Raw genomic sequence first — 26,657 nt, forward strand, 5'->3', positions numbered from 1 at the left:
GCAGCAGAAGAAGAAAAACAAAAAGAAAGAAGAAGAACAAAAATAAAAATAATAATGAAGAAGCTCAATTGTTGACGACAAAAATTGAAGCCCGACAATGACAAAGTCCGATCTCTCCTACTAGGGCGGTAGATCTTACGGCAAAAACTCAATCGTCCCTAGAAGAAGATCGACAAAGTCATTCCTGCAAATGAAGATTGAAGTCCGACGATGACAGAGTCCGACCTCCCCTACTAGGGCGGTAGATCTGACGGCAAAAGCCCGATCGTCCCTAAAAGAAGTTCAACAAAGTCATTCCTACATATGAAGATTGAAGCCTGACGATGACAGAGTCCGATATCTCTTACTAGGGCAGTAGATCTGATGGCAAAAGCCCGATCGTCCCTAGAAGAAGCTCAACAAAGTCATTCCTACAAATGAAGATTGAAGCCCGACGATGACAGAGTCCGATCTCTCCTACTAGGACCGTAAATCTGACGGCAAAAGCTCGATCGTTCCTAGAAGAAGCTCGACAAAGTCATTGCTGCAAAAAACAAAAAAAACAAAAAAAAACAAAAAAAAAAAAAGAGAAAAAGAGAAAGGGAGAAGAAACGTTTTCTATATCTTTCTGCTGTTGGATGAAGAATAAATAAGGAAGGTATGAGTTTATTTATAAGGCCAACAAATCTAATTTCTAAAAGGATTAGGAATGATATTTAATCATTTTTTAAAAACAAATCCAATTCCAAAAAAAATATGTAAAGAAAAGATAGTCTAATTATCTTATTTTACTTTAAATTATTTCATTTTTTGGGATAAATCTCAAGTTTAATTTTTATTGAGATATTTAAAATATTTAAAAATTTCAACATTTAAAAAAAAATATAAATAAATATTCTCAATTTTAAAAATTAAAATTTGGGTTCAAAATTCAAGTTAAATTAACTTGCATGTATGATCTCCTTTTTATCATGAATTTAAATTGGAGCCATAAATCCAACTTTACCTCAAGATTGAAGACCTGGTTTTTTTTTATCTCAAATTAAAATTGGTCATTCCAAATTCTTATGCATCCTCAAGATAAATTAAGATACGGTAGAAACCTTATCCTTATTTCAAAATTAAAATTTTGGTTATATTCCAAATTTTTCTTAAAAAAAAATCATCATATTAAAATTTTTTATCCTCAAATAAAATTAAATTGCAGATAAAACTTTGAACTTTTTAAGGTTTGGCCATATTCCAACTCTTATTTTAAATTTAAATCAAACTCATGTACTAAATTCATAGTTTAATTAATTTGATATGTTGAATTGAGCAAAAAAAAAAAAAAAGCTCGTACTTTGACTTCAAATTTATCTTTTTCGAGATTCATTCACCCATATACGTGCATAAATCTCGAAAGGAGAGATTTGTTGAATAAGAAATTTTGAGACCAATCACAATTTGCCACATCATTTATTAAGTTAACCATGAAAACTACAAATAATTAAATTTGGGACTAATTAAAATTAACATGTGCCCCAAATTAAAGAATTGATAAAACATAAATTGACCATTCTATTAATGCCACATGTTTTCATCTTAATCGTTGGATTAAGTTAATCATTTTGGTTCGATTAAATATTATTTACTTGGACTAAGTTCAATTAAGCCAAAAAATAAGCTTAATTGAGCCCAAAGACTAAATATAACCTAAATCCATATCGTTGAGCCCATGAGTCTAATCCATGAACCAACCAGGTTTAAGCCCATAAAGCCCACCAGTGAACTCTATAAATAGAGGAATTCTCTCATTTGCAGGGGCTGGAAATCTTTGACTCCAGAAGGTCTGGAGAGAATTCTCCCAAAAACTAGAAGACTCCCTAACTCCTGAAGTCGACAACCCTCGAAGATGAAGCTCCTTTGAAGATGCAAACTTTATTCCAAGACTCCAACTTCAAGTACATCACGTGCTTCGCTTCCTCAAATCAAGCGTAAGCATTCAACCAACTTGAAGAACATCGCGTAAGCATTCAACCAACTTGAAGAACATCACGTGCTCCGCTTCTCCAAATCAAGCGTAGACGTTCCAACAAACTTCAAGCACATCACGTGCTCTGCTTCCTCCAAATCCAGCCTAAGCATCCAGTCGAGAGAGAATCAGAGGATCAAATTCTAGAGATTGAACCGCATCGCATCAAATCAACAAAAATATAACATCAACACTCAAGTTCAAGTCCACGAATTAAATTTCTCTAGAAATCTCGTGCGAACATATGACATTTAGAATTATGTTCTCAAGTTTTAGTTTTAAGTTTTCATGTAATTTATAAACTTAAACAGTGTATTTTTTTTAATATTTGAATTAATATGAGTATAGATTTGATTTTGGTACGTTCTTCATTTTTGTTAATTTTTTTTTTAGAATATGATTGAATTTCGTTCTCAATACCAAAGATATATGTATATATATATAGTAAATTTAAAAAAGTTGTAAATAGGTTTTCCTAACGCATAAACGTGTTGGGTATGGACCCTATATCGATGCATCATCGATTGAAAGTAACCCAACGTCACGTTGATTTTTTTCTTCCCCGACATACAAGACGACGTCGGTGTAGGTATTGCCGACATCTGGTCAATGGGTCGGGAGAGCGAAGCACGCATCGACAAAACTTTCACCAACGTTGTGTCGTTCGTGCATCGATGTAGCCTATCTCGATACGATAATACCGACACACTTGCCTACGTGGTTTTCAGCATTGGGATAGCCTATCCCGACACATTTTGTGATTTATGCCGACACATACATGCGTCGGTAGAACTCCTATTTTTTCTAGTGTATATATGCTTCTTTCAATGCACAAGCCAATTTCGTATCACCATGTAGTCTCGTACACCCCATGGTGGTCTTGACTCTTTATGTGCACATAAAAGTTAGCATAATCTCAAGGAAACAACTAATGATTTGAACACCATTTCATAATATTGAAATCATAATCATCAAATCAATCTTTAAACATCATAAATCATGCTCTAAAACATATAAACTTTTATGGAAATCTCCTTTGAAACACTTCTAATTTGAATTCATCTTTCAAACTAACAAAGGAAATCATAATAAAGATTTTAACATGAAATCTTTTAAGAGAATTATTCACAAAAACTTTTAAGAAGAAACACTCACAAACTTTATTAAAGTTCTTCTTCTTTCTTCTCGCAAGCCTCCTATCACATAGCTAAACCAATAACACTTCAACACTTTAATTTTTCTCTTCAAAATTCTTCCAAAACAAAAGACTGAGGTCCTCTATTTATACTACTCCTTAAACAACTTAATCATGCTTAAACTTTTCTCAAATCGCCAGCTTCTGCTTCTTAGTGGAGCATGTCTAAACTTAAAATGTGTCCTTAATCATACTTAGCTTGAAATTCACACGTGGCCCATTAATCACTCTTAGAAAATTCCTCCAAACTTTTCTTACTTCTTCTTGCCAAACTTCATTATATGAAAACCTTACTCGCCCAACCTTTCTTGCGAACACCCCTATTGCGTGGTTACACTTATAATTTGAAAGTCCACATTGCGAACTACTTTAAACACAATCTTCTTATTGCCTAACCCTTTCAAAAGTCTCTTCGCAGACTTCTTAAGACAACTTCTTAGCTTAGAACCTTAAATTTCCTATTTTCCTTGTGAAATCCTTCTCTGCGAAATACTTGATTCTTCTTGCAAAAACCACACAAAATACCTAATCTAAACACTTAGCCAAAACTTTCACTTCTTAACTTAGATTTTAGGTATGAGTCTTACAATATATTGCGACTCTAGAACCCTATAAATAAGTAGGGACCTTTTGTTCTAGATTCTTCTAATTCAAGAACCTTTGGTTGAACGGAGAATCCCAACGTAATCAAAATTGACTTAGATACTTCAAAGTCAATAGTGAAATCATAATACGTTAAGAGGCCGTCGTTCTTTTGACCTTATTTCACTTATTCTTCCCCGACTAATTCATTCCCAATAGTTTATTGGTGAATGGCATTGATTTTCCTTGATTTCAGAAAAACTCATACTCGAGTTTAAAATGAAGTGGATCTACAATGAGAAGGAAAATTCCTAAATCACTCAATCAAAGGTCATAGGGACGCCCGCTAACTCGTGGTCTAGCATGACGGTCTCATTCGTACACTCTTTTATGCCTAATCAAATGCCCTATAAAAATTAGTTGTAATTTACCTACCTTCCAGGTTGATACTGACTTGAAATATCTCATACGCATCATCGACTACTCGAACCTATAGCATATAAAATACCTTTGAACCCGAATAGAATGTACGAGTAGGTAATCTTATACATTGGAAAACACTTCCTCAGCCAACTGGATCTAAGAATCAGACTTTGAAGGTTCTCTCGTTAGTCTTTCCCTATTACGTATTGTATTCTCCGATTTTATGAGTCCCAACAGTAGTTTGTTCGTTCACTTGGAAGCATGCCTTAGCTTAAAAGATATCATTCACACACCTCAACCAACTTATCTGTGGGGTGATGCTACTTATCTTTTGAGAGAACTATTGAAGGTACATAAACAAAAAAAGAAAAGCAAATGCCTGCCAATTTGACAACTATGATTTCATGATCCAGCTTTAGGTTGGATCGTCCGCTTAAAAAAATCATGGAAAGGATTCGAACCTTTATTAAACCCTATATTGATAGATTGAAACTACCTTCTTTTATTTATTCAAATAGAAACTAAGACGACCTTTTGATCGATCGTACCTGGGTTTAGGATAAATTAAATTTTGAGTTCTTGTGTACCCATTTGATTTAATTTTATTAAGCAACTTGAGATCTCTTCTTTCATCTCTCAGTTATGTTCTCTCATATCATTTACGAGAATCAGTATACTTCTACTTTTTAGGATTTAGATCCGTATGTTTCTAAACAATGATAAAAGAAAGAGCAGATAAGCATGGACATCATTCACGAGACCTAGTTTCTAGTTCTTTATGAAAAAAAGAGAGAATTGGATTATGCGCTCCTTTTCTTTGTCAATGTTTTGTTCAAACCTTATGTAATCCATTTGAAAATTTGCAATATTTTGTAAATAGTTACAACTATTCATAACAATTTGCTTTTTTTTTTTTTTTTTTTTTTTTTTTGCTATTTTTGCATGAATCATAAAAGTAGGAAAAGAAAAAGATAATCGTCACCATCTTCCTTTACAAATACAGAGATTGAACAACGTAATGAGAAAAAGAAACAAATAAAAAACGAAATCCTCCCTTCATTCCCCAAATTTTTGCATCACCAAGTGAAGAGGAAGTAGGAAGACAAAGGAACAAAGAAACAAAACAAAGCCGCCTCGAAAAGAGAAGGAAAAAGGCAAGGCAAGTGAAGTCAAGGCGAAAAAGATCCCACAATTTCGGTAGGTTTACGGGTCAAATCGGAGAGATTAGAGCCAACGGAGCCGCCGCGGATCATACCGGAATGCCGGTGGTGCCGGCAACGGAAGGAGCCAATGTGAGTGGTTGGAGAACAGAGACAATTGGCTTTAGCAGAGGAGGGAGTCCTGGCGGCGATGGAGGATGGTGGGGAAGGAGAGACGAGGATGCGAGGATTCTGCTTAAGGTCTTCTAAATTTAAGTCTGTGAAAGCCATTTTGTGATGGTGATGGTGATTGTGATTGTGATTGTTATTGTGATTGTTTCTATCGTTTGGCCTTGGAGCTCTGTGATCTGCTTTATTATCCATTGGGGGGGATAATAAATTAGATTTTAGTTAGAAGTTAAGATGGAGGAGTTATTAGGGCTTGAAACCAAAAATATTATTAATATGGGGAGAAAGGAGATGTTTGAGAAATGTATGCAAATTTTGACATTCGTACTCAACTCCTCATTTTTTGCTCTTTGCTTTCTTCACAACCTTTGCTTTCTTTTTAGCTATTAATACCATTTTCTTCTCTCTCTCTCTTTTTCTTAATTTCTTTGTTTCCATATTCCAACATTACCTGCACACAAGTTTAAAATTGAATCATACCTTTAAAATTGAAAACAAAGCGTGTGAAAGACTGTTATTTCTTAATCTTTTAACAAATTTTGTGTTACATATCCAATTATCTTCTTCTCCTCCTATATTCTATTGTTTTTGGTATTCAAAATACAAATATACCACTTGGAGATAAATAATTTAATAATTATACAATTTTACCTTTTAAATCAAACCATATTAAATTTCATTTCTTTTATAGATTATATATTTTATCTTTCATTCATCTCTCACTAATTTTACCAAAATCCATAATTGTATGAAAATTTATAATTCTATTTTTTACTTATTAAAAAATATCTTGTATTTTTCATTATTAATAATGACATATAATGGATAAATTAAATCTAAATTAAAATATTTTTCAATAACAAAATTACGAGAAAATAAATATTTAGTTATTTAAATATTGTAGTGAAAGATTATCGCACTTGAAAAATTATTTAGTTTAATATTGTATATATTTAAATAGGTCAGGTGTTGAAGATCCGATCCATATTAAAGAAAAAATAGATATATGATGTTCAAAACCAAACATAGGCCCCAACAAATAATAATATTTTCTTTCTCTTCCTTCGGTCTCTCTTGCTTTCTTAATAATAAAATAAAAAAAAAAAATTCGTGATAATAAATTAAATCAATCCTTCATTTTTCTTTTACCCGCATATTTGAAATGAAAAAAACGAAGAATAAAATAATAAATATGGTTAAGAAAATTAATTTCAAAATAGGTTTGAAGATTTTCTCAATAAAGATTAAAATAATAAATTTGTTTGAATACTTTAATTTATGTTCGGGCAAAGAAAAAATCTCCCACTTTTACATAAGAAAAAAAAAGGCAAGAAAATCAAGAGAGAGGAGAGAACACAAATCTACCATATTTCTATAAATTAACTACACTGTTTATCTAAACGTCTCAAAGGAAAAAAAAACATAGTGAATCAAATAATTATGACTTGGGTTTCATGATCAAACAATATGAACAGGATTCAAGTTTTGTTCTTCCATTAATATGACCCAACGGAAAGGTACTGAGAATCAATTTGATTATCAACAGATACGTTTTTTGTTTTTCATTTGATAAAAACTTAAAATGTAATTGAATTGGTACCCACATATGAAATGTACTCGAACCATCTGAGAAAGTTCTGAAGCCTTAAATATCATAAAGAAGTCAAAACAACACAGCTACTTACAAGCTTTTCATTCACTATTCCATTACAACCCTTCATTCATAATCAACTTACATCCACCAATCTGTATAACAAGAAAATACCACACCTTGGATCCACAAGTCATCGCCCCACAAAGTTTATCTTTCTCGACTTCTCTATTTCTGCCTTTTGTAAATCTTTGCAAGGAAAGATTTCAACACTGCTTGTACTGCATCACTTGGATGGACTTCTATGGATTTTAGAAGCTTCTCGTAGCTTTTTCTCTCGTACTCAGAAAATACGCCCTGCCAAAAAATAACTAGATCATACCGACAGTTTCAAATGATTTATCTGGCAACACATTAGCATTCGTTAATATCTTATTCTAGTCTTTGAACTTTCAGATGCATTCAATAACTTCTTATAACAATGCAGGAAGTAGAACCTCAAGATTGAGAGCTTTATATAACTCTTTCACTCTGGCAACACAATCCGTATCTGCTTTCCCATAATTTTCCTGTACAAGACCATAAACTACCATTATTTTTCTTCAGTTGAGAAAACCAGATTTGATAGAGGGAACTTGAGGTTTCTTACATGTAGCAAACTCTTCTGTTTTTCATCACTTAGTTCTAGCGCTTTCACAACAAGCCAAGAGCACTTGAAATCTTCAATATCTGTTCCAATCTGCAATTTCAATTAAAAGTCAATCAAGTCTCTGCTTCTACAAAAAAACAGAAGCAAACTGGATAAGAAATGATGGGACCTCATTCAAGTACTAGTTTTCAAAACATACCTTCCCTATCACATCAGGAAGACCAAAACAATCCAGGTAATCATCCTACAGAAAAGTTGGACTAACATAATGGTTTTGAAGATCAAATTGAAGCAAAAGGTAATGTTTCACTCCAACTTCCTAAAGCAATCTCCAAGTAAGAATGTTCAAAGAAATAACAAACTACCTGCACTTGAAAATAGGTTCCCATATCAATGAGAATGTTCTTGACATCATTATGATTCTCCAAATTTTCACCTGCCATTAGCAATGCACATGCAACCTAGTGTCAAATCAAAGAGTTGTGTCAGGGTAGATTTCTGCATTCCACAAGACACAGAAAGTTCCAATAGAACTGGAGATAGATAAAGAATATTTGTCATTAAATCAAAATCATTAGTTCAATCAGAAGCTAGAAGTGTGTAATTAGAATGGTGTGTGCATCATGAAAAAAAAATAGCCTATGGCACATAAAATTGTATTCATACTTTTCCATAAAGTATGAAATTTATGTGCCAAGTTAATTATTTTCTATTTTGGCCTTCAGATTATTTTAGAGGTCCACATAACTTTTGTTTTATTATGTGGGTTTCTTTTTTGCTTCTAAAAATGGTTTTCCCCTTAACCTAAAAATCCTTAATATTTTCTGTTTTCATTCATATGGTTCAATATTAGTGTTAACTGTTGTATTATACAAATTAAAGAAAAAAGGGACACATCTAATCTAAGACGATGGCTCCCATGTCATTCTTAAAGTTCATGGGATCATGTTTAAACTCCTTTATTATCATTGACATCTGTACAACCTATGAGATTAGTTTCTTCACATACCTGCAAAGCCTATTGATTTTGTTTACATGCAAGTAGTTCTGTGGTTTGTTTTAGAAGCTAAATTAGGCACTTTACTTGATTTGGGTACCAAAAGTTAAAGTTTCTTACTTATAACTGCAATATATATATATATATATCAATTACCTTCACTACTTCTGATGATAAAAATTTACATAAAAGGCAGTGTACTTACCGGGAGGTAAAACGAGTAGTATGCAGTTTTGTACTGAACAATGCGATGATGACTGCAGGAAAAGATTCCCAGTGAGTGCATTTAGAGTAATAGGGGAGTAACCTTTTAGAAAGCAAATTTCACTTACAGAGGTAATGAGTACTTTGATAGATCTTTCTCTCCTTCAAGTGTGGTAATTAAATCTATCATCTGTCCTGAGGCTGTTTGAAACTCTACCTAGATCGTCGATACTCAATCAGATAGAAAGAAAATACAAGGCCTCGCACAAGGTATTCTCAAAGATAACCACCTCATTAAACAATTCCATAAGATCCACATAATAAGGCTTTTCCTTGAAATGATTCTTGAGGATTCTCGAGATATGGTTCCGTAGCATTGTGCCATCATTTACGGCAACCATTCCAACCTGTAACTAGGAAATACAGGATAAGTTAAGGTTGAAACAGAATTAAGCATAGCTTTCAATAACATCCTAGGAAAATAACTCGGTTGCACTAAAGTTCACACCTTTGGTACCCGGAACCAGCAAGGTTGTCCACGTCGTGTAACAGCATTGTCCATGATGTCGTCAAGAATAAGAAAATATGCTTGAAGCTGTGAAATGGATGATTGGGTATGCAGATATATTAAGAAACGTCGGCACAGTTGTCATATAATGATTATACAATTCACTGTGAGAGGATCAACGACAAATAAGAGTGCCAAATAGCAATACCCATTCAATGCACCAACCAAGTGCAGAAGCCAGAAACACTTCATCTTCAGTTAGCTTTCCCCCTTGTTTCAGTAACTTGTAGCTATCAATTACAGAGAGACCTCTGTTCAACTTTCCTGCAAAAGATATTGTACATTCAAATCAAAATATTAAAATTCAAAACTATCCAATCTTTTGAATGATAACTCCCCTTCAAGTTTTAGCATGCAACGCAAGAAAATCTTGAAAGCAATTTAGATGAGTTTTGATCACACCTCCAGGTACATTGTAATCCAGCATCTGCAATAAAAGGAACACACAAACTCATTAGGATGAACAAAATATTTGCATCTGTACAAGTCCAGAGGAGAGACAATAGAAATTGATATCAAACAAAACACAGAATAATTAAGATATTCACATGAATGGACAGTCCATCATTCCACAAATCAAAGGCCAGAGACATGCATGGTCTAACCACAGCTTCCCAGGCAAAGCAAACTTATTGTAAACACAATTAGTATTACACTTCTTTCTCATAAACACTAAGCCCTCAGGCCACCGACGCCGAAACTAAACATATACCAAAAATCATTAATTAGATCATGTAAAGAAATCCCTCATCGTAGAGCCTCTTCAATACGTGAGATAAACTAGAAGTCCCTATTTTAAAGGTAGATTTAAGCAAAAATCAACATGCACAAAGTAAATCTAAGCTGCCATTAGCATTATGCACGAGTATTACCAGCAAACATTCATTAAGTGATTTGATTTCTAAGCTTCCTTCGCACGGAAAAGTCTCAGAGATACAAATATCTATATTTTAATTTCTTAATGTCAAATTTTCATAAATATTAGAGTTCTTATTTTTTAACATTATAAAGCATTTCCATGAGCACGTGGATGTTTTTCAACACATGCTATATTGTTATGCGTAGCCATCTGCAATCTCTGGTAGCAGTCCATATGACAATGAAAAAAAATATGCCGGTCATAAAAAAAACTAAGAAAGAAGAATAAAAAAACAACGCATTATAGACTTTCTTCTACAAGGGCTAGCAAACATTGACCAAAAGGCCTGGCCTCTAGTCAACTCAATTATGCCACAATACAAAACTCCCAAATAACAAGGAGAAACAAAATATGACCCCACTTAATCAACTACACAATAATCTACTCCAACTCCCTGTCAAAACAATCTAAGAAATCAATTATTAAATAGTTCATTCGTTTCAGCCACATCTCCACACAAATCAAACAAACAAACAAAACACAATAAGCAAAAAAGCAATAGTAATCATACTAAGAAGAAGAATCAAAGCACATCAAATTCCTAAGTGATTCTAACAACTCAGCCCCAACCCAGAACACGAAAAACATGGGAATAATGGAAAATACATCAAGAAATGAAAAGGGAATGAAGATAGGGACAATCAAACAGAAAAATGATAGTTACCCGCTCGACCCATTGGCGAGAATCGTCAGTGAACTCGAAAGCAGGGTCGTGAAGGAGCTCTGATTTCAACAATGAGTAAACCTCCAAGAATTTGGACCTGAATTCATTCATTTTGGGATTGGAAAAATGGGTAGAGAGGAAAAGGGGAGAAGAGTTCGTGAGTGAAGAGTGGAAGTAGTTTAATAATAAATAGGCAATAATGAAGAGAGATTGTGGCAGTTATGGCGCATGTTCAACAGTTTCTCTGTTTATAACGTTTATTTTCTTTGTGGCGGTGGCAGTTTCGATCTTTCGAGTTTTGATTATTGAGAGAAACTAATATTTGCCCCCAAGACAGACCAAATTTTACGCTCTTACGCTCTTACTTTTGTTCTAATTAAATTTTATTTAAATACACTACTAAATTTCACAATCTTAGTATTTTTTTTTTTTTTTGAGTTGGGTTTCTTTTTTACTTATTATTTTTTATAGTTTGAAATATTTTTTCCCTTTACTGCATTAATCAAGTAATCTTATTATTGTTATTTTTAACATTAATGTGTAAATGCTAAAATTTGTAAAATATAATTATAAGAAGAAGAAGCTCTCTGGCTTTGCACTTTGGCACCAAATAATTTCTCTACCGTTGTGATCATCCCTTCTTCTTTCTCTTTCTCTTATATACTTCTTTTACAGCTATGGCAGGAAGAAAGAAAATGATTCAAACCTCTCATTTTCAGGTTGGTTGTACAAGAACAAGAGTTCGTTCGATAACATGACCTTGTCTTCATTTCACATTACCACAATAGAACGCCTGAATATTAGCTTGAACGCGTACTTCTTACCTCATTGCCAAACTTCATTGCTAGCTACTACTCAAAACGCAACCTTCTTTTTGCCAAACACTTCTTCTTTACGCTTAAGTCTAAATAACTCTTTTCAACGAGGCTCTACTTAAACAGGACTCCCTTTACAGGCATCAAGTAATGATGTTATTGTAGTAGTGGCTTTCTCTCTTTCAAGATTCTTTACTGGCCTCAATTCTTCTTTTTACTGATCCCTCCATTGCCTGTCTATGAGCTTCAATCTGAACCCAAGTTATCTCCAATCTCTTTCTCCAAATTTGAGTCTTTCAAACTCCCTTCCTTTAAACGTGAGTCTTCCCCACTCTACCCCTAAGCTCAAGTAGATCTTCTCCTACAGTTACGGTCCTTGATCTATCTTTTGCTCCTAGTACAAAACCTGCACCTATACCTGCTCGTCCCATTTTAAAGACTACCGTTATTTTTCCACTATCATGTCTTTGATTAAACCTCCATCTTATCATGAGGCATGTACTAACCCTTTTTGGCAGCAAGCAATGACTAAGGAACTTCATGCTTTTGAAAAGACTTACACTTAGGATTATGTCGTCCTACCCCTAAAAAAGAAACCTATTGCATATAGGTGGATCTGTAAAATCAAGACTCACTTAGATTGATCTATTAAATGGTATAAAGCTCGCCTAGTCACCAAAGAGTATTCTAAAGAGTATGGTATTGATTATGAGAAAATGTATGCTCTTGTTGCTTGCATGACATCTTTCGGTATCTTTTGGCATTGCTACTGCCAAACATTGGTCCCTTCTTCTAATGGATGTGAAAAACGCCTTTCTCCATGAAACTTTATCTGAAGAGGTATATATGAAACCATCGCATGACACCTCTCCTCCACCTCGTACAATTTGTTCTCTTCCTCATGCCTTATATAGGTTGAAAAAAGCCCCACGTGTACCCAACTTGGGTTTACATCCAATGCTCATGACTCTGCACTCTTCACTTGTAAAAACTTCTCATGGTATTATTCTCCTTTTGTATGTGGTTGACATGATCATTACAGAAGATGATCCCCAAAATATATCTAATCTATAATGTTATCTGAGAACACACTTTGAAATGAAGGACTTTAGGCCTCTCAGTTATATTCTTGGCCTTTAGGTAATGTTCTGCTCACATGAATACTACTTGTCCTAAGCCAAATATGCTTCTGAGCTTCTAGCTTGATCGGGGATCACTTATCACTCTATCACTATTCCAACACAGTTGGATTCCAATGTTCGTCTGACTCTATTTGACGGCATCCCTCTTGAGGATCCAACCATGTATCGACAGCTTGTTGGTAGCTTAATCTATTTAACCATGACATGTCCAGATAATGCTTATGCAATTTATGTTGTCAATTAGTTCATGTATGCTCCACGCACCATTCATTTCACGGCTGTGTGCTTCATATCTTACGTTATATTAAAGGAACACTAGGGCATGGTCTTCAATTCTCCTCTCAATCATCATTGGTTCTTTCTGTCTATTTTGATGGAAATTGGTGGAGATCCTACTAACAGACCTGCTATAGGTTACTGCTTTTATTTAGGTGGCATTCCTATTTCCTAGCATAGTAAGAAACAAATTGTTGTCTCTCATTTCAGTACGGATTCTTAGTATCATGCTTTTGCTGATGCCACTTCCGAGGTTGTCTAGCGCTGATGCTCCTAGCTAATATGAGAGCTGCTCAAGACTTTGCTACTCTACTTCATTATGACAATTGTAGTGCTATTCAAATTGCTCATAATTATGTTTTTCATGAAAGAACCAAACACATCGAGAATTATTGTCACTTTATCCCCCACCATCTCCAAGGCTCCACCCTCAACCTTCAATCCATATTTACTATTGAACAACCAGCCGACATTTTCATTAAGGCACTCTCCCCTATCCACTTCCATAAGTTACATGACAAACTCAAGCTCGTCTCTACTCTACCACCTTGAGCTTGAGGAGGATGTTAATGTAAATATCATGTGTTGTTATATTTGGTTATTGTTGCGTATAAATAGCTCATGTACTTTACTCATCGGATTAAGAAATATACAATGAAAATTTCACATTGTTGGAAAGATGAAAATCGATTCCCTTAAAGATCTGTGCACTATCTCAAGAATTGAAGCGTTTAGTTTAATTTCAAGGGTTTTATTTCGGAGATATGTCGTTTTTTAAAAACATGAAGTATTTGACCATCACTCACAATTTTTATATCAAAATACTTTAAACAAAAATGATTTTTTTTCTTCTTAAAAACACTTTTTCTGGCACAAAGTTTGGTTAAAAAACGCAATCTCATAGAATATAATTAAAAAATTGTGAAAAGACGAAAGTACAAATCTGACTTTACTTTAATAATAAAACATCATTGGCAGTAAGAACAAAATTAGCAAAAGGCAATGGAAGGCTACAACAGTTGGTAGGGGAGAGATTGATAGTAACAAGTAACTACGATAAAATAGTATTTGCTAGATACAAAACGTAAATAAAAATCCTTAATATATTTTCAAGAAATAACTAAATGGTGAAAGACAATGTCGTGTCCGTTTAATTGGTCATAGCTCAATTGATTAAAACATATATCTCGACAATTAAGAGTTATAGATTTAAATTTTCTTATCTTCCATGGTTTGAACTAAAAAAACTATAGAGTAACTTCATGGGCAACAAGACTACAATGTAAAATAATGCTCAAGCAAGCATGAGCATGACGATAACATTCTATGCCTCTGCCAACAAACAAAGATTAAACATACACACAAACTTGTAGATACAGTTCAAGATCAAATTTCTCACAACTTAGAGTTGAGGAAGCAAACTTTATTCTTATAGCTTTAGGAAGGAGAGGATATGAATTCAAAAATCAAGTAAAAATATATATACACACATATATATAGCTTGACTTTTAAGGCAAACTTAAAAGCGAGGCATCATTTTCCTTCTATTTGTAACTTCTGAATTTTACTCTCAGCATTTTTCTGTGAACTCATTCAAGTAACCATTTGAAAATGGAAGAATTTCCCTCTTGGAGGACCAAATAGTTTAAACTGCTTCTTCTCTCTCTCTTTTCTTTTTCCTATCTCTATTTTTAAAGTTGTTGTTTACAGAGAGGGCAGGAAGATGTGATTGAAAGCCACTTATCCACACACCTGAGATGGAAGAAATGGGAACAAGGTAACTGCCTTACTTCTTCTTCATCTCTGTACTTGACAAGGCAAATGCAACATTCCTGAAGAACAGCAGAGAAAAACACACTCAGAAGAAGGAACTTAACCTTCTAGATGACTTACAATGATTGTGCATGTAGATATTTATTGATCAGGTAAATGAACAAAATATATGCTTTTAGTTTTGAAACCAAAGTCTACTGAGTTGAATAGAATGTTCCAAAGTTAAAGAATTTAAAATAGCTATGAAATCTCCTTTGTCTTGAAGATAAACGTGTTTGGTCCATCATTATAAGTATACTATACGATGTACTTACTGGATCCTCTTTAGGAAGTCCCTCGTTACTATCAGGTTGCATTGAGCTCACTTTATATCGCCAGCACGGTAGCTGAGATATTTGATCATCTAATGCTGCTTTGTCGGTTGATGCCATGCTAATGTTGTATCCTAGAAGGCTACTAACCAATGGCACACAACAACATAGCAACAGAAAAAGAATGAAGGGAAAGGAGTAGCAGATGGCATTCCAAACTAACAGGAAGACACATAGCAAATGAAGCTTGGGAGCTCTTTGAAAAGAACTGAAGCGAGAATCAACGATCCAAACATTACCCATTACAAACCATATTGCAAAGAAAAGTTCAAGAGACGTTCGGCATTTGTTCATCAAATGCAAGCTCCTGCACAACGAATTGAACAGAAGTTGTAGATAGAGTTGCAAAAATTTGCATCCACGTTCTAAACGAGTTGGTTCCAAAATTTCCAGAAAAAGCAACACAAGCATCATGTTTCTCTTGTACTTTTAGCTATGTTCTAAAATATTAATTTTTTATACTAGATTTATGAAACTTTCGTCCATTGAGTTTTGAGTTTCGAGTATTGCAAAGTAAAGTTTAGATAGAATTGTTCCCTGAATTAATGACCGTAAAAAGAAGATATTGTTTATTCTCTGTCAGCTGCTTTAACCACCCTTATGTAGAGAAAGTAGCATGTGAAGGAATACCTTGATGCTTGACTGGTCCTCCGCTGCTCGGTGTCAGAAAGGCCAACACGCTCTCCATGCATTAAATAAAGATGCCAATATCGTCCATAGAGAAGCAGCAAACTAAGAATGCAGCCAAGATCATAACCAACTATCCACAGTCTCATAGGCCAAATTGGCTTCTCCGCCTCTGAAATGGCAAGAACAAACACTGTGATGGAGAGCTGAAACACCATAGCTACCAGCTCCACAGCCATCCACGAGCTAGAATTGAAAGGATCAGACCCGAGATTTGATCTTGATCCATTCTGGTAGTGAAATACCCTTCGTAAGAAAATGAACCACCTGGCTCTAGACACTCTCATCGCTAATCTAACCCAGAAGGATGCAGGAAGAGCAACAGAATTATCATCTCTAACATCCACAACTGGTTCATCTTCTTCCAACAACGAATTTGGGATAAACAAAGAAGTCCCACCACCACAGTTACATGATGAACCCGAAACGAAATAAACAGAATTGATCATTGAAAACAACCTTTCCTTATCTAGTCCAACACAAAAGAAAAGCTTAGACTCAGCACCAACATAGAAAACAGAGTGTTCTCATGGAAATTCAAGAGCCAAGTTCCCAGCTATGCAAAGCATCAAACATCAAACACCGACCGTGCACAAAATCAAAACACTTAGTCCAAGTCCCACCACCCGAGCTTACCAACCGTCACAGTTCAGAACAAACCTGAAAAGCAATCTCTCAACACAAAAACCATCAGTTTATCACCGAAAAACATCAGAAAAAAAAAAAAAAAAAAAAAGAAAGAGAGAGAGAGAGAGAGAGCCACCCACGAGAATTAGGCAGTTGGGATTTAAGAGATAGCTTGGAAGAGCCTGAAAGGTAATGAGGAAGTGTAGATAGAAGGAAATGGGAGGTTTGGGAAAAAGGAGAGGAAGGTGAAAAGAGAGATGGGGACTGAAGATCAACCGGAGAAAAGGAAAGGAAAGAGAAGTGGGTAACTTTGATTGGAAGTGAATCAGAGTATTTTGGGAATGGTGGCGTTAAGGATTGGATTGAATTGGATTGGCCTAACTTGGTTGCAGGTTTTTGTTAAGAAAGCAAGCAAAGCCCAACAAATCGACCGTTTCCTTCAACTGTCAAACCGTACTTCCTCCTCTTCCTTCAACTACTTTTCATCAATATTAAAAAATTGTATCTTCTTTTTTTCTTTCTAATCATTCTAAATTTAATGCCCATTTTTTCCTTTTTCTTTTTTGAAAATAACAATTTTACCCTCCAAACTCCAACTTGTATTTAGTTAAAAGTATTATCACCCAGAGCAAAAGATAGTTGAGAGATAATTGGAAGCATACCTAAACTATAGCAATCAATTTTATAATTTTATAATTTTCACGTTACCCATTCATTTTCTTTCTCTTTCTTTTTTATCATTTTTTTTCTTTCTATTCTCTTTTTCTTTTCCTTTTTCTGCCATTTTTAAAAATAGACTCATTTCGGTTTTTAAAATTAAGTTTAAACCAATTTTAGTTAATTTTATACTTTATTTTAAATAATTATATAGCATTTAAAATTAGTATAATAAAATTTGCGGTTTGAATCTTTTCATGAAAAAAACTTGGATTACGACCAAATAAAATTGGTGTAAGAGTTAGTTTTTGTTAGTGCATTCTTTGATATGAACCCTAAGCACAATACCTATCCATTAGATGCTTTGGCAAAGTTAAGGAAAAGGAGACCAGGCTAGGTGACTACATCTTCATTAATTCAATTTATTGGGTAAATGTGTGTATGTATTGGCATAATTGCAATCACAACACTTTTAACACTAATAATATTATTATGTGTATAATAACTTAGCAATATAATTTATTTATGATTGATACGAAGAGTTTGATTTAAGTTTTGTAATATGCCGTAAATATTTTGGAGTTGATTGATTATTTATAAACGATGTTAATTTAATTAACTTTGGTAGTTTTCCACATATTTGGTTTTAGTACATGAAGTTTTACCTAATTAAACAAGGTCAACTTTGTAGACTTTTGAAAAAATGGTTTCGAGTTAGTGTTTTTAACAAGTCATAAACCATAGGGTGTTGAGAGTTTAATATTGTAATTATTACAAATCTAACTCCAATGATTTGAATAATAAAAAAAGATAGATTTTCTACTGATGCACCTATCTTCTTTAGTCAAAACTCTCTACTGACATATAGTATATATTATGTCTTTGCTATTACAATTTACAAGGTATGTGGTTAAGATCTGGATGCCTTATCTTAAAAAAAGGACCCTTCTTCTAATGAGATGTTGATTGCTCGTTAAACTTAGTTGACAAATCTGCGTTTGGAAAGGTGAGAGAGAAGGAGAGAGTGCCTAAACTCAAGATAACATATCATTTTCACACAACATTCTCATTTGATGTTTCAACTAGTTGATTGCTCAAACTTTAATCAAAGAAGGAAACTGCACGTAGGCAAGGCTTCATACCTGCATACTAGTCCCGATTGTTTGAGTTTTCTTCCTTTTTCATACAATATTTTTCCAGACAAACTTAACACAACTAATCATGTCGAGGATGTAGACGGGGCCTCAGCAAGTTTATTGGTAACAATAACTTTCACAGGATTAAAGAGGAAAAAAGCACACTTGGTTTGTATTCATTAGGCAAATACTATAGTTCTCACAATATTTACAAATAAGGCATCATTTTCCTGCTATATGTAACCTCGAGTATTTGAGTATAATTAGGTAACTGGTGAGCTCTAGAATTCACTCAAGTAACCATGTGGGACTCTAATCTACTGACTAAATCATAAAAACAGTGAAAATCAGAAAATTTCCATTTGGAAGGGGAAAAGAAAAGAAAAAACCCAATGAAGCACTTAAACTGCTTATACTAATTTCTTGGCTCTCTATCTTTGAAGTTGTTGCTTACAGAGAGGGCATGAAGATGTAATAGCAAGCCACTTATCTACACACCTGAGATGAAACACATGGGAACAAGGTAACTGTCTCACTTCTTCCTTGTCTATATACTTGGCAAGGCAAATGCAACATTCCTGCAAAACCGAAGGCAACCGGAAGTATTTTAATCCCCCATCGCTCTTTCTATTTGAATTTTCTATTGTAGTTTTTTCAAAACCAGGAAGAGAATTATTACTTACTGGATCCTCTTTTAGAAGTCCTGTATTGCTATTGTCGAGTTGACTTCTGGGGTTGATGTTGGCTTCAACTGCTTTGTATCTCCAGCAAGGTAGCTGGGAAATTTGATCGTCTGATGCTCCTTTTTCAGTTGATCCCGTGTTAATGTTATACCCTGTAAGGCTACTAATCAATGGCACACAGCAACATAGCAGCAGAAACAGAATAAATGGGAAAGAGTAGCAGATGGCATTCCAAACTAGCAGGAAGCTGCATAGTAGATGTAGCTTGGGAGCTCTCTGGAACGAGGCTAAGCGAGAATCGAAGGCCCAAAGATTGCCCATTACAAACCATATCGCAAAGAAAAGATCGAGAGACGTGCGGCATCGGTTCATCAAATGTGAATACCTGAAATTATGTTGAATAAAAGTAGTCAGATTAGAGGTCAAATTTTGCAGATGCAAACTTTTTGAATATTGAAGAAATAGAAACTCAATAAAATATTGTGTTTACTCTTAATTGATCTCCTAGTCTGCATTGACTTATTTTCAATAAAACAATATTATGACTTTTAACCCTGTGGGTCATTTGAAAATCTTCCATCCTTCAATTCAGTTTTTGAGTAAAATAAAGATTCATAGAAACTGCATGAACTTTTAACCTCAGCGTTATGGGAAAAGAATGTTAGAATATGATTGACCCTAAGCTTCTTTGTCCAATCTAAATTCAATCCTCACTAGCTTTTCAAAGAAATAACTATGAAATAAATTCATAGGAAACTAGTAGGTTGAAGATTACCTTGATGATTCATTGGTCCTTTGCTGTTCGTGTTCAATATCTGAAAGACTGTTACCATCTCTCTGCATTAGATAATGATACCGATGGCGGCCATAGAGAAGCAATAAGCTAAGAACACAGCCGAGATCATAACCACCTATCCACAACCTCATAGGCCAAACTGGCTTTTCAGCCTGTGAAATGGCAAGGGTAAACGCCGAGATAATTAGCTGAAACAACAAAGCTACAAGTTCCATCGCCATCCACGAACCCGAATTGAAAGGATTAGGCCCAAGATCAGACCTCGATCCGTTTTGGTAGTGGAAAACTCTTCTCAAAAAAATAAACCATCTAGCTCTAGATATTTTCATCGCCATTTTAACCCAAAAGGAAGGGGGGACAGAATCAGATGCTTCGTTTCTGATATCATCAGCCATAGCGCCATCTTCTTCAGACACCGAAATTGATATGAAAGACGTAGTAGCATCAGAATTAAATGATGGTCCCGAAAGGAAGAAACCAGAATGAATCATTGCAAAATGAACTTTTCCAACTAAAACCAACCAGGTTCCTTATCAAGACAAGACAACAAACTACACGGACATGGAGAAAGTTGGAAATATGAAGAAAGAAAAGGGGATGGTTCTCATGAAAGGATAGCTAAAAGGAAAGGGCAAGTCCAAGCACGAAGACAACAAAAATCACACAAGTTTTGCCCGTAATGATTAAAAGAGAAACGGAACCCAATTTCGGACAAAAGCAAACCATCCAAATTCATGAAAGTCTCATGTCCCAAATTATAAGGTATTCAGTGAGGCAAAACATCAAACACCTATCGTGCAGGCCCAAAACTGCCAATTCAGAGAGAAGCCTTAAAAGGGAATCCCATAACAAACAAAGAATTGGAATCAAGGCGTATATAAAGGCATAAAGAGCAAGAAGAAGGCAACAAAAAACGGTTGAAAAAAAAGAAGACAGGAAGTTGATGTTGGGTCGCAGAGGGTGACCAGAAACTCAAGAAAAATGGAAAAAAAAAAAAAAAAAAAAAAAAAAAACAGAGAAATTCAAATGAAATCAACAATCAAACGGTTTAGGATACGCGAAAGGCGTTGGCCTAACTTCAAGAAACCAAAAAACAAAACAAAAAAGACCAAATAGAGAAGAAGAAAGAATCAATAATCAACCGAATCTTTTTTTTTTTTTTTTCCTTACAACAGTTGAATGAACCGCAAATCTTCTTCTGTCATAATCAGTAATTCCAAACCTCCATACCCAGATACTCCTGCAAGATTCAAAATAAAGAGATATAAACAAAACCCCACAAGGGGTTTTCAAAATGGATAAGAGAAAGAAACAAAAGAAAGTAGTTTTTTTGAAGAAGGTAAATGGTTGGCCACCAAATCCAACTAGCAAGATTGAAGGAGGTGTCGGGAGGAGTGGCCCTCAAAGACAGATATTTAAAGGAAGGAGAGGGAATGGCGGTTGGCCACACAGCATTGTTGAAGAGAGGAGAAGCTCAGAGTGGCCCGCCCAATTTGAAATGGCAACGTGGAGAGCTAATCCAAAACGCTAAAAAAAAAAAAACCCCAACTAACTGTATCTTAGATTCTTCTTCTTCTTTCTTCCTGATTGAAATTCAATGTGTAAAAGACATCAACATCAAGAAGATGGAGATGAGAAAGACCCAATTTATAATTTTGGGGATTGTTTGCTTATTGGTTCATAATTGGGAGAGAGAGAGTGAGAGAGAATAATAATATATCTCCCCATCCTTTATCTTGCAAAATACAAAGAGTATGTGTGTTTGTGTTTTCATTAAGTTTAGTTTTTTATTTTAATCGTCAAACCTTTGTCCATTTTGCTTTAATATTCCATCTTCTTTCAATCTCGGATTTATTTTTTATATTTTAACATTTAAATTAAATTTTTTCTTAAATTATCGTTTTTTATATTATGTCATTCCTCTTTTGTTTTCACTCAAAAAAACTAAACGATCCTATAAATCTTCCTACAAGATCGTCTAGATTTAGTATAAGATCTTATACCAAGATCATTTAGATATTGGTCGTTTAGATTTAATACAACATCGTTTAGATTTCAAAATCTTGTACCAAATCGTTTAGATGTTGGTACACGGTTTCATTTACATCGTTTAGGTATTGGTCATTTAGAGTTGGTACAATATCGTTTAGATTTGATACACGATTATTTAAACAACAATTTATGGTTTATTTTGAAGATTAAGAACTATTTAAACAACAATTTAGTCATGAAACACACTTCCATATAAGATGCTCATTTGACATATCTAAGAAAAATCACTTCTTACACAGTTCTCTCCATTTCTTTCTCTCTGTTTTGTTCTCGAGAAAAAAAAAAAAAAAAGAGTGTTTGATATTTTGATTAGTTATAGTGCAGCTCCGATTGGGTTTGGCTGTTTTATCCCTAGGGTTGCAGTGACATTATTAGAACTATTTGTATTCTGAGCATAGTCAATCACGAAATGTCTTTAAAACAGCGTGATCCACATGACTCAGCCTAATTTTTCTTAACAAGTTTCTGTTTAATTTTACAGATTTTGGCCTCATACCCTAGGCGTTCAATTCCAGCGCGGTGAACTCCAAACAATGAGGTATAGGAATTCATCTTCAATGCGATGAGCACCAAGCGACGTGATTTAGATGATCAGATCTAAGTTACTTTAGTTCTGGCGTCTAAACTATGAAGCAACCAAACTTTCAAGGCGTTCTGTTCTAGGTGTTCAAATCTAGACACCTTACTCGTTCACAATACTAGTTCCACCAATGTAGTATTTGAAGTATGATTTTTTATAAATGTATACATTAATTCTAACTTCAATCAACGTTAACTCTAAACTTATCAAATTGTTACCAATTTTGAAGTATAAGAATTATATCGTTGCACATAACAAATTAAACACTAAATAATTACAACAAAAAAAATGAAAGTACATGACTAAACATATCATTCAAAACCTAATGGGCTACATTGTAGTTCCATGAAAATTTATATTGTTAACATTTATTTTTATACTTTAAAACAGGTAAGTATCGCACTATATAGTGTGAGGAGGAGTTTAAAAGTTTCTTATAACTTCATATAGAAAAATACAATTCTTACAAGTAACTCTAATAAATTTGGAGACGATATTTAATAAGGAAAAATGGTTACTCATAAACTTATTTAAAGAACATATTGAAAAACCACTATCCAAAAGAGAGAGAAAAAAAAAAAAAAAAACGTTGAAAAATCACATTTCTAATAAGTATAATCTAGAATCTGTCATTCAAATACTTCACTTCAATCAAATTATTTCTCCAACCTAAATTTAAACATTGATCCAAATTAAGTTTGTAGCTTTGCTTTAGGAACTTCATATTTCTAGCTTGGTCAACCCAACACATGCCCTAAATAGGATATCATTTTTTTGACCTAATAACAACCTTCATTATCCAAATTCTCTTAAGAATTTTTTAAAAAGTTATTTCAATAGAAAAAAATTTCAAAATGTTTATCAACTTTTTTTAATGTTTCGTGATGAACCAAGTTGCTATCACATTGAGGTGGGGTCAATTCTTTTATATATATATATATATCCCCTATCTTGAAATGTCACACCTAAGCCATAGTATTAGGTACGAAGAGTCACCTTAATAGAACTACTTTAACTATAGTAGCTTACTTGGTATAACTACCAACAATAGTTAGTGGTAGTTAGACCAAAATCCATGTCTTTAACTATATCAAGCAACCTCCATTGTTTTATATTATATTTTACCAAATATTAGCTAAACAAAACTAATATACCAAATATAACTTATAAATAAAATTATATTTCTTTATCTTTATCAAAATTCAAACAAACAAGACATCAACTATCTTTTCATCGTTAAATTTATATATATAAATAAAAGAAAAGATATATTACTATCTAATTCTAACTTGAGAAAATGGGAAGGGAAGGTAAGGTAAGAATGTAATATAAAGTTGTGATATCACTATCAAATCCCAACTTCGTAATATGTTTGTTGATAAGAGTTGGGTTGAAATCCCCAATTACGTAGTTAGGAGAAATTTATAATGAGAGGTGGCAAAGACCCAATGGCCAACCTCAGCAACTCATCTAATTTAGGAAACCTACATGAAAATTAGTGTTATGCCGTAAGCTTACACGTAGGACAACTCTATCGTCTTGTTGACACGCGTCTTAATTTGGTCAAAATGGGAAAATTGAAAATGTCTAACTTTCTACTTTCTACGTATTTCTTCTCTTAATATTCAATTCAATCATAGGATATTTGGATATATTATTTTCAATTTTAAAATATTTGTTTTCCCTATCCAATAATTTAGCTACTTCTCCTTTTTATTTTAGTTCATCCAAACTTTCTAAAAACATATCTTCAAATTACATTTCATCAAATAAAAAGCCCCTTTAAGCTATTCAATTTTAATATTTATAGGAGAAATTTATATAGTAATGGTTATGAATAGCAAAATAAAATCAAACCCTTTACATATAATAATAATAAATACTTAACCTTCTTTTCTTTTATAGATTTTGCTATATTTTATAAGTAGTTTAACTTTTTTGCTATTGTTATGCGTGAAATTTTGTATAGGAGAGTCTAAGCGAGCCTACTGAGAGGTTAATGGACCTATAGGGTGAGAACCTACGTGAGGTGAGCCTAAGTGAGATTAGTAAGAGCTTGATGGACCCATGAGGTGAACCCAAGCGAGCTCAGTGTTAGCTCGATGGACCCATGAGGTAAGCCTAAGCAAGCCTAGTGAGAGCTTGGTGGACTCATAAGGTGCATTCAAGAGAAGCTCTAAGAGCCTAGGAGAGAAAACAATAGAAGCATCCATGGGGGAGAGCTTAGATAGCTTCGTTGAACACATGAGGTAAGCTTTGGGAAATGCTCGAACAAAGCAATTATATTAATGGTCCAATATATTATAAAAAATATAACTCAATCTAAATAATATTAAAATGTTAGAATCTCTGTATGAAAAGTTTTAGTAATTATTAGCATAAAATACTGCGAATTAACACACCATCTAGCAAGCATGCAACCAAGACTCCACAAGTCCAAAGAATAGTCATAATCTCGTAAATCAACAAGAAGTTCTAATAAGTCATTAACAACAAACTTACATATGCACTACTACAAAAATGATTTCCCTGATGTTTTTTAGCTGTGAAATGATAGTTTACTCGACGTTTTTCAATGCGTCAAGTAACCTAGTGTCAAGAATAAGTGAGGTTTACTTGACAGTTTTTAAGTGTCAAGTAAAAGTATACTTGATAGTTTATAACTGTTAAGTATATGAGATTACTTGACATTTTTTACCCATCAAGTAATTTGGTGTTAAGAATGAAATAAGTGAGATAATCAGTAATACCCTTTAGCTATACCTAAAGTAATTAACTATGAGAATAGTTAAAGAGAAAGAAAGAGCAAATAACACAGAAGACTTTGTTAACCTAATTCGATGAATTCCACCTACGTCTAGATAGCTTCTTAACTTCAGATAAAAAATATTATTTAAGATTTAAAAGAGCAAGCAACTTATCTCTACTAAGAAAAAATTTCTTCTAGTAAAGAAACTTTTTAAAATTATAACAAAAACCAATTAAAACAAAGACAAATTACTCCTGAATTTGTATTTGAATTTTCTTGAAGATAAACTCAGGCTCCCCTGAATTTATTGACCGTAGTTCAATTATTTCACATTTCTTATCGATTGGTACACAATAAGACCACCTGTAGATCTTTAGTAACTTTTCAAGATTAGATTTAGAACAATCTTTTTTCTCAAGATTCTTGGTACACGATCAATCTAAACGACTTTTTTTTAAAGATTCTCTATATACAATCATTTAAATTTAGTTACACGATCGTTTAGATTTGTCTACATTATCGTTTAGATTTGGCTATACGATTGTTTAGATTTGATTAAACGATCACCCAAATCTAAACGATTGTGTAATGATATTCCAACGATTTTTTTTCAAGATCTTTTATATTTTGTACACGATTTTGAACCAAATAACATATTTTGAAAAGAATAATACAAAATTTATGATTGATTGAAAACAAAAATCATTATTTCAAAAAAAATACAAATGAAAAATTGCAAAAGAAGAAGAGAAGAAAGATAATAGAAAAAAAAATGAAAAATTGCAGAAGAAAAGAAAAAAAAGATGTAAAGGAAAGACAAACCTGAAATATTTAAAAGAAAAATGGGCGGCTTTGTGGGATTTTGATTTTGTTACATAAACCATAAATATTTTGGTTATTTATTATATTTAATGAAAATTAACCATTAATTAATGGTGTGTTTCGATTGATTTTTAAAGTCTTTAATTTTTAAAATAAATTTATTTTAAGATAAGTTGAGGCTTTTAAAAAATTAAGACTATGAAACAAACTATTTTAGAGAAAACACGTGCAACCAAATTTTAGAACAAATGTTTTGTTTAGTGTTTAATTAGAAATCCCTCCTAAATAACTATTTTTCTTCCTCTATTTTTTTGTATTCTTTTTTCCTATCTATTTTTCACTCCGTTTTTTTTTTCTTTGAAATTTTAATTGCTTTGA

At 33.5% G+C, this 26,657-nt stretch overlaps 3 protein-coding genes across 7 annotated transcripts; all 3 read right to left on the reverse strand.

The window, feature by feature from the left end:
- Nucleotides 1–7,052: 7,052 nt before the first annotated feature.
- Nucleotides 7,053–11,436, reverse strand: LOC101217388 (farnesyl pyrophosphate synthase). 2 transcript variants are annotated; one of them, XM_031888430.1, is made up of 12 exons: nucleotides 11,114–11,436; nucleotides 9,933–9,957; nucleotides 9,679–9,794; nucleotides 9,471–9,557; nucleotides 9,253–9,375; nucleotides 9,091–9,179; nucleotides 8,964–9,015; nucleotides 8,127–8,222; nucleotides 7,961–8,005; nucleotides 7,762–7,851; nucleotides 7,610–7,681; nucleotides 7,053–7,469 (listed from the first exon to the last, which is right to left on the reverse strand). In XM_031888430.1, the coding sequence occupies exons 1-12, from the start codon at nucleotides 11,222–11,224 to the stop codon at nucleotides 7,341–7,343; spliced, it is 1,035 nt and encodes a 344-aa protein (XP_031744290.1). In that variant the 5' UTR covers nucleotides 11,225–11,436; the 3' UTR covers nucleotides 7,053–7,340. The 2 variants fall into 2 exon arrangements, with proteins under 2 accessions (XP_031744290.1, XP_004149409.1); XM_004149361.3 differs by having other exon boundaries at nucleotides 9,253–9,369; nucleotides 11,114–11,433.
- A 3,576-nt stretch (nucleotides 11,437–15,012) lies between these two features.
- Nucleotides 15,013–17,234, reverse strand: LOC101219675 (E3 ubiquitin-protein ligase At4g11680). 3 transcript variants are annotated; one of them, XM_011660784.2, is made up of 4 exons: nucleotides 16,945–17,234; nucleotides 16,121–16,837; nucleotides 15,434–15,797; nucleotides 15,013–15,178 (listed from the first exon to the last, which is right to left on the reverse strand). In XM_011660784.2, the coding sequence occupies exons 2-4, from the start codon at nucleotides 16,624–16,626 to the stop codon at nucleotides 15,038–15,040; spliced, it is 1,011 nt and encodes a 336-aa protein (XP_011659086.1). In that variant the 5' UTR covers nucleotides 16,627–16,837; nucleotides 16,945–17,234; the 3' UTR covers nucleotides 15,013–15,037. The 3 variants fall into 3 exon arrangements, with proteins under 3 accessions (XP_011659086.1, XP_031744305.1, XP_004149419.1); XM_031888445.1 differs by having other exon boundaries at nucleotides 16,121–16,849; XM_004149371.3 differs by lacking the exon at nucleotides 16,945–17,234 and having other exon boundaries at nucleotides 16,121–16,938.
- Nucleotides 17,235–18,741: 1,507 nt separating this feature from the next.
- On the reverse strand, nucleotides 18,742–21,578 carry LOC101217150 (E3 ubiquitin-protein ligase At4g11680). Of its 2 annotated transcripts, XM_031889292.1 has the most exons (5): nucleotides 21,432–21,578; nucleotides 21,247–21,316; nucleotides 20,056–20,482; nucleotides 19,281–19,665; nucleotides 18,742–19,175 (listed from the first exon to the last, which is right to left on the reverse strand). In XM_031889292.1, exons 3-5 carry the CDS (start codon nucleotides 20,469–20,471, stop codon nucleotides 19,029–19,031), a joined length of 948 nt encoding a protein of 315 aa, XP_031745152.1. In that variant the 5' UTR covers nucleotides 20,472–20,482; nucleotides 21,247–21,316; nucleotides 21,432–21,578; the 3' UTR covers nucleotides 18,742–19,028. The 2 variants fall into 2 exon arrangements, with proteins under 2 accessions (XP_031745152.1, XP_011659087.1); XM_011660785.2 differs by having other exon boundaries at nucleotides 20,056–21,316.
- Between the last annotated feature and the right edge of the window lie 5,079 nt (nucleotides 21,579–26,657).

The sequence above is a fragment of the Cucumis sativus genome, chromosome 7 (assembly GCF_000004075.3).
Source record: "Cucumis sativus cultivar 9930 chromosome 7, Cucumber_9930_V3, whole genome shotgun sequence".
NCBI classification, from domain to species: Eukaryota; Viridiplantae; Streptophyta; class Magnoliopsida; order Cucurbitales; family Cucurbitaceae; genus Cucumis; species Cucumis sativus.

What these genes read in the sequence shown, in the direction of transcription:
- LOC101217388 (XM_031888430.1), bottom strand. Translation starts at nt 11,224, where the DNA reads ATGAATGAATTCAGGTCCAAATTCTTGGAGGTTTACTCATTGTTGAAA. An exon ending in ACTACTCGTTTTACCTCCCG is followed by an intron (nt 8,223 to 8,963) that starts GTAAGTACACTG and finishes ATTTGACACTAG; the next exon opens with GTTGCATGTGCATTGCTAAT. An exon ending in ATAAAGCTCTCAATCTTGAG is followed by an intron (nt 7,470 to 7,609) that starts GTTCTACTTCCT and finishes ATTTTTTGGCAG; the next exon opens with GGCGTATTTTCTGAGTACGA.
- LOC101219675 (XM_011660784.2), bottom strand. Translation starts at nt 16,626, where the DNA reads ATGATCAATTCTGTTTATTTCGTTTCGGGTTCATCATGTAACTGTGGT. An exon ending in AGGACCAGTCAAGCATCAAG is followed by an intron (nt 15,798 to 16,120) that starts GTATTCCTTCAC and finishes TTCGTTGTGCAG; the next exon opens with GAGCTTGCATTTGATGAACA. An exon ending in GACTTCCTAAAGAGGATCCA is followed by an intron (nt 15,179 to 15,433) that starts GTAAGTACATCG and finishes GCTGTTCTTCAG; the next exon opens with GAATGTTGCATTTGCCTTGT.
- LOC101217150 (XM_011660785.2), bottom strand. Translation starts at nt 20,567, where the DNA reads ATGATTCATTCTGGTTTCTTCCTTTCGGGACCATCATTTAATTCTGAT. An exon ending in AGGACCAATGAATCATCAAG is followed by an intron (nt 19,666 to 20,055) that starts GTAATCTTCAAC and finishes ACATAATTTCAG; the next exon opens with GTATTCACATTTGATGAACC. An exon ending in GACTTCTAAAAGAGGATCCA is followed by an intron (nt 19,176 to 19,280) that starts GTAAGTAATAAT and finishes TCGGTTTTGCAG; the next exon opens with GAATGTTGCATTTGCCTTGC.